Consider the following 6,556-nt stretch of genomic DNA (forward strand, 5'->3'; position numbering starts at 1 on the left):
CCCGATAACTGTTGCAGTTTAGTTTTGTTTGCTATTTTGTTCAGTATTGTCGGTACTTTAGATTCCGTTTGTTATAGCTATAATTTTGCTTTGTAAAACCGTTTGTTTAGGTTCGTTTAGCTTGGTTAGGGCTTGTTTTGGTCTTCTTTTGTATCGGTTTGTACTTGTTTGATCTTCGGATCCGTTTGAATGTTATCGTTTTTTTGCCAAAAAAAAATGTAAAAATTAAGAATATAAATAAAATCTGTTTTATTATTCTTATCTATTTATGAAAGTGGACTATTAATTTGTAACTGTCCAAACAAAATTATGGACTTTGAAGATGGGAGATGGAGTGAGGGAGTACAACTTAATTTATTAACATGGAACCAACGAAGCATTGCTTCAATGGTACCGCGGTTACACTTGTGTACTCGCAGGGCTAGAGGTCTCGGGTTCGAGCCTTGTCACCCGCTCTAGGAATTGAAATATATTCCTTGAAGGTGGCCCAAAGGGAAGGTTTTACCGACCCGCTCCGGGACTAAGATTCGGCCCGCCTGCCCCTCGGGATGGTTAAAGGGTCGGATCCTCAGAGTGTGGTTCGGGTTTCCTGCCCGAAAGCGCGCGTGTGTGTGCAAATGATGACTAGGCTTTGGTCCGGACTGATGCAAGCTTGCCCTTTCAAAAAAAAAAATTTATTAACATGGAGATGAATTGAGCAATTTTGTCTACATCAAAAAATTAAAGTTTGTTTTTACCATTTTTACCGTATCAAATAGCCGATAAATTATTTATTATCTGATACATTTCACTCGTACGACTTAAACTAATTAAAGATTAGATTAGAAGGACATGAATGAAGATCACCAAAGTAGCTCTGGTCGCTGCTGCTGCATCTTCTTCTGAACTAACCTCTAATCACTTATCACGAACAAATACTAACCTCACTACTTTCTTCAACAATTATGTAAACACAACCAACGTCTGGTCATGGAACACCGTCATCGCCGACTTAGCACGTGCCGGGGATTCAGTCGAATCCCTTCTCGCGTTCGCCGCCATGCGAAAACTCTCTCTTACACCAAACAGGTCCACTTTCCCCTGTGCTATCAAATCTTGCTCAGCTCTTTATGATGTTAACTCTGGAAAACAAACCCATTCACAAGCTCTTGTTTTTGGGTTTCATAACGATGTTTTCGTCTCATCTGCTCTTATTGACATGTACTCAAAATGCGGGTACTTGGATGATGCACACAACCTGTTCGATGAAACGCCTGTACGAAATGTAGTTTCTTGGACTTCGATGATCACTGGGTACGTTCAAAATGGACGCCCCCATGACGCCTTGTACCTTTTTAAGAATTTCCTACATGAAGAGAGCTTGACTAATGAAAACGAAAACGAAGTGTGTGTAGATGCAGTTGCTATGGTTTCGGTTCTTGCAGCTTGTTCTAGTACTTCGAATAAGAATGTTACGCAAGGTGTCCATTCAGTGGTTGTTAAGAAGGGGTTTGAAGGAAATACGAGAATTGGGAATACTTTGGTGGATGCTTATGCTAAATGCGGTATGGTGGGTTTATCTAGGAAGGCGTTTGAAGAGATAAATAATAAGGATGTAACGACTTGGAATTCGATGATTGCAGTTTGTGCTCAACATGGAATGTCTACACAAGCATTGGAACTGTTTTCTACGATGGTGCGAGATGGGGATGTTAAGTATAACGCCGTTACGTTGTCTGCTGTTCTTCTGGCTTGTGCTCATTCGGGTGCTTTACAGATCGGAAAGTGTGTACATGATCAGGTACTTTTAACTTGTTTTACTAACAACCTGCAAGAAAATGCAATGTTCACATGAACATTAAAAAGTGTAAGTTGAATTAAGGGTAAATGTACTTGTCATAAAATTGCTATCAAAATTCACCCAAAATTATATTTTATTATCAAACAGTAAGAGTTTACGTTGTTCTTATCAAATTATCAATTATTGAACTGTATGTATTTGGTAACTTCATCAGGTAACCAATTATTTTGGCTGACATGGCGACCATATAACTATATAAGTACCAAATTACCAATATTCATGTTATAAGAGGTCAAATAAATACAATAAAAATAAATGATAGTTCAATACTTACGGTAGAAACTCTTAAAGTTCAATACATACCTAAGAATTTGAGATAAATTTTGACACCTTTTCAAACACGTTGTTTGTTTTTTAAGATGTTTTTGTGATCGGTGGATCATATCTGTAGAAAAGTTGTAGCATAAAGGTCTATATATATGCTGAATAGTGAAGATTGTTTGTTTTTATGTTTGCAAAATAACTTAATCCTGTTAGCATCACTAAGAAGCATATTTCCAAGTCTGAGAGAATGCAGACACAATAGGACATTATTTTATCATAAGTCTTCAGAAAAACAAACAGTATGCAGTAAAAACGTCCATGGGCGCGTAGACATAGGACATAATAAGATCTGCAGACGGACAAACAAAAAACACCTTAGCCACTTGTTTAACTATGCATTTGTATGTGGATTTCATGTTAGACAATGTCTTTTTTTCTTATTTTTTATTTTTTTTATAGGTTATAAAGATGGGCCTGGAAGCTGATGTGGTCGTGGGTACATCGGTAGTTGACATGTACTGCAAATGTGGTCGAGTATTGACTGCAAGAAGAGCGTTTGACCGCATAAAGAATAAGAATGTAAGGTCATGGACTGCAATGGTGGCTGGCTATGGCATGCATGGTTATGCTCGAGAAGCTTTAGACATCTTTTATGAGATGATTCGTGTTAATATAGTTCCAAATTACATAACATTTGTATCAGTTTTATCAGCCTGTAGCCACGCTGGTCTAGTCGATGAAGGATGGCATTGGTTCCAAACCATGAACCATAAATATCGTATCGAGCCAGGGGTGGAACATTATAGTTGCATGGTTGATCTTTTTGGGCGGGCCGGTTTTCTTAACCGGGCTTATGATTTGATTAAGAAAATGAAGGTAAGACCCGATTTTGTTATTTGGGGTTCTCTTCTTGCTGCGTGCAGAATGCATAAAAACGTGGAGCTCGGGGAAATTTCTGCACGAAAGCTTTTTGAGCTTGACCCGAATAATTGTGGATATTATGTTTTACTTTCGAATATTTATGCTGATGCTGGAAGATGGGACGACGTTGAAAAGATGCGAAAGTATATGAAAAAACATGGTTTAAATAAAACACCAGGGTTTAGTTTGGTTGAATTGAAAGGTAAAGTGCATGTGTTTATGGTTGGAGATAAAGAGCATCCTGGTTATGAGAAGATTTATTTGTATTTGGAAGAATTGTGTATGAAGGTTCTAGAAGCTGGATATGTACCGAATATGACGTCAGTTTTGCATGATGTTGATGAGGAAGAAAAGGAGATGACTTTAAGGATTCATAGTGAGAAACTGGCTGTTGCGTATGCTATTATGAACTCGGTTCCTGGTACTACGATTCAGGTATTTAAGAATTTGAGGATATGTGGTGACTGTCATGAAACGATTAAGTTAATAGCGAAGATTGTTGATCGGGAAATTGTGGTTAGAGATTCAAAGAGGTTTCATCATTTTAGTGACGGTTTGTGTTCTTGTGGGGATTTTTGGTGATTTTTACTGTTTTATTTTTTTTATAATATATTGTGAAAAAACTTTATCCGTTTACGTGTGCAACTGAAACTTCCGTCCGACTTCTTCCTTTATGCTATCAAAATGGAACTGTACTGTAGCATCTGATATAGAAAGGATTTGGATTTTTAACCTGCATTGTTTCAATGCTATCACTGATGATTTTTTTGGGTATTGAAGAGGATCGTGTTGTCCTCCGCTTCATTACGAAGCAGTTTTTGTTATCTTGAAAAGACAGAATGTTATTGTTATTTCCCCATGGTAAATAGTGGGGGAAAAGAGTCAAAGACTATATATACTTTTGGCATGTGAAAGCATGCACTTCTTATTGCTTATGTTACGTAGTATTTTGATCTTTGTTCCCTGTTGTTTCTATTGCTTGTATGTTATCCTTAATGTTAAATGAAGAATGCATTATTTTAAGTTTTTAACAGTAGATAGCACATTTCCGTTTTCAAATATTGTTTAGTTTGTCGATATTTGGGGACTTGAGGTACATACACATTCTGGTCAAAAAAGGAAAGGGCTATTCACCAAACGTACTAGTCGGCCGAGATGGCCGCCGTTTAAAACACTGTTAGAAACTGACAAAATCAAGATACTGAAATCACATAATCAAGTTCAGAATCCACAATTGATATCACTCTACTTTACCTTCTATGGGCAAACACAGTTAAGTCACATAACATCATCAAGATACTAAAGCATTTAGGTAACAGAGTATGCAAGCAGAAAATAACTAAAACCATCCATACTTGTATATACCGATCACATCCATAACAAAGCAACATGATTTTACACTGTTTAGTTTTTACCTGCAGATAGTATTCAAAACAACATGCTATATACACACCATCCTAAGAGATGAAACACAACATCATCATGCCTGTACCTGTAAAAGATCCTCTTCTGATAGATTATCAAAGGCTATTCTCGGTTGAGTTGCTGGGTAACTGGTCATGAAATTATCCCACGAGCTGAACGAGTTCAGAATATCACTAAAGTAGCAATTATCATTCACGAATTTCGTACCCATAATATCCTCCATGTTTAAAAAGTTGGTATAGTTTTCAAAGGGATCAACTTCAGCATCATTCGGTAACACTTTGTCAGGAACGTTAATTGCAGTCACTTCGTTGTTTGTACAACCTTCAACTTCACGAGCTTTAACACCTCGAATTACCTGTTCATAAAGCAGAAGCAGGATTCTGATTAAATTATAGAAATAAAAAAAATTCATATTTAAAGGAATTGGTATAAGATGTGTACATAGTTCCTATTCACCAAATCCATGTACAGAAGCATATAGTCACCCACTTGTAGTTTATGTTTCTTAGTGAACTCCCCTGCAAATTATCAATGATTTACAAAAGGTAAGCATTTACTCATTTCAGCTAAGATTTTTTTTTTTCTTTATTTGGTTGGGTTAACACAATAATATTTGATTCATTATATATAATTACAGAAACAATAATATGGCAACAATAAGATCAGAACAGAACAATTTAAGGATTTGTATACATTTAGGGAGACTTTCAACTTGTTTGACCAGTTCAGCCTATTCTATGCCTTTTAAGTTTAGCTAAATCTAGTATTAACTTGACTAATTTGTGATTTAATAAAACCCAAATCAACCTGCTCATAACCAGCCAGGCTTGCCTGAGTGGCCACCGAGTTGACCAATGAAGCACACCACCCGGGTTCAATCCTTGGCTCTGCCAAATTGTTCAAAAAGGGAGTGTGACAAGAGGGTGCGCATAATGCGCAATTTACCCGGTACCAGGTCTCGCGCTCGGGGGGCTTGATTACCCGAGGTTTTACCTTCTATGGGGGAGCCAATGTGCTCGTTCATAGGAGGGTTTCCTTGCTTACCCAAAAAAAAAAATCAACCTGCTCATAAGTAACTGGCTGGGACAAATTTTAACATTAGACAACTAAAAGAGTTTAGAGTGTATGAGTGAGACACCTGTGCCTTCAAAAACATACATGCGGCTATTGTTATTTGCCCAGTACCTGTGCAAAGAATGCATATAGAGAAGAAACCATTAAAATTCAAAATGAAGAAAATATAACCAATTAAAACTTCAACGTGCCGTTTATCAAATACTTCGTATTTTCTTCTTAATTCAACTGTGTTAGCATATTTGAATAAGTCAGAAAATAACCTAAACTTGAATGACCATGTATCCACACCATCCATGTCGTTAAAATGTATCATGATACTTTGGTTATTTGAGAGCTTAGGTAGATGAGTCTCCGCTGGGATCTGTATTGTATAATATAATTAAATCGACAGTAACTGATAAACTTACTGATTACCATATAATAAATGAGTTTATTAAAATCATATCAAACCTTTGGCAATATAGTTCTGCCGACATTGTTGACGTCACTATTTTGCAGCTTCTTGAAGAACAGAAACATCAACCGCCCCTGATCATCGATCTTATATAAAACAGATATCCACATTTAGTTGAGTTGAACAGAAACATACAATTTTTTCACATGGTTTAGAGTTGTTATCTTTTGTCAAATCATTCACACTTATAGTTATACAAAGTTGCTTACATTTATAAGCATAAATCAATATACAATCCATAAGATACATAAATGCAAATATATGTTTCTACAATTAGAAGCACTTTTTAATTACTTCATTTGTTTTTCCATGTATATAATTGGAATAATGTTTTACAATCGTATACATGTACACAACTTGATAAAAATATAACAGTTTTTAAACGGATCAAGGTATTAGTTAAGTTTCAGATTATTTACTAAATTGAACGAGTGACGACAAATGACGGAACACCAATAATATGATTCTACTCATACTAACACGGTTTTGGATAGTTCATATAAAAAGGAAGGTGTATCGACTTTCTTTCTTTTTTTATAGGCACACGCCAACAGTTAACGGTAACCGCCACT

At 36.2% G+C, this 6,556-nt stretch overlaps 1 protein-coding gene across 1 annotated transcript; it reads left to right on the top strand.

Annotated features, from left to right (window-relative positions):
• The first annotated feature begins 824 nt into the window (after positions 1–824).
• On the top strand, positions 825–3,984 carry LOC139896232 (pentatricopeptide repeat-containing protein At3g26782, mitochondrial). The gene is made up of 2 exons (XM_071878823.1): positions 825–1,780; positions 2,564–3,984. The coding sequence occupies exons 1-2, from the start codon at positions 836–838 to the stop codon at positions 3,605–3,607; spliced, it is 1,989 nt and encodes a 662-aa protein (XP_071734924.1). The 5' UTR covers positions 825–835; the 3' UTR covers positions 3,608–3,984.
• Positions 3,985–6,556: the final 2,572 nt, after the last annotated feature.

Source organism: Rutidosis leptorrhynchoides, chromosome 3 (genome assembly GCF_046630445.1).
Source record: "Rutidosis leptorrhynchoides isolate AG116_Rl617_1_P2 chromosome 3, CSIRO_AGI_Rlap_v1, whole genome shotgun sequence".
Classification (NCBI taxonomy): Eukaryota; Viridiplantae; Streptophyta; class Magnoliopsida; order Asterales; family Asteraceae; genus Rutidosis; species Rutidosis leptorrhynchoides.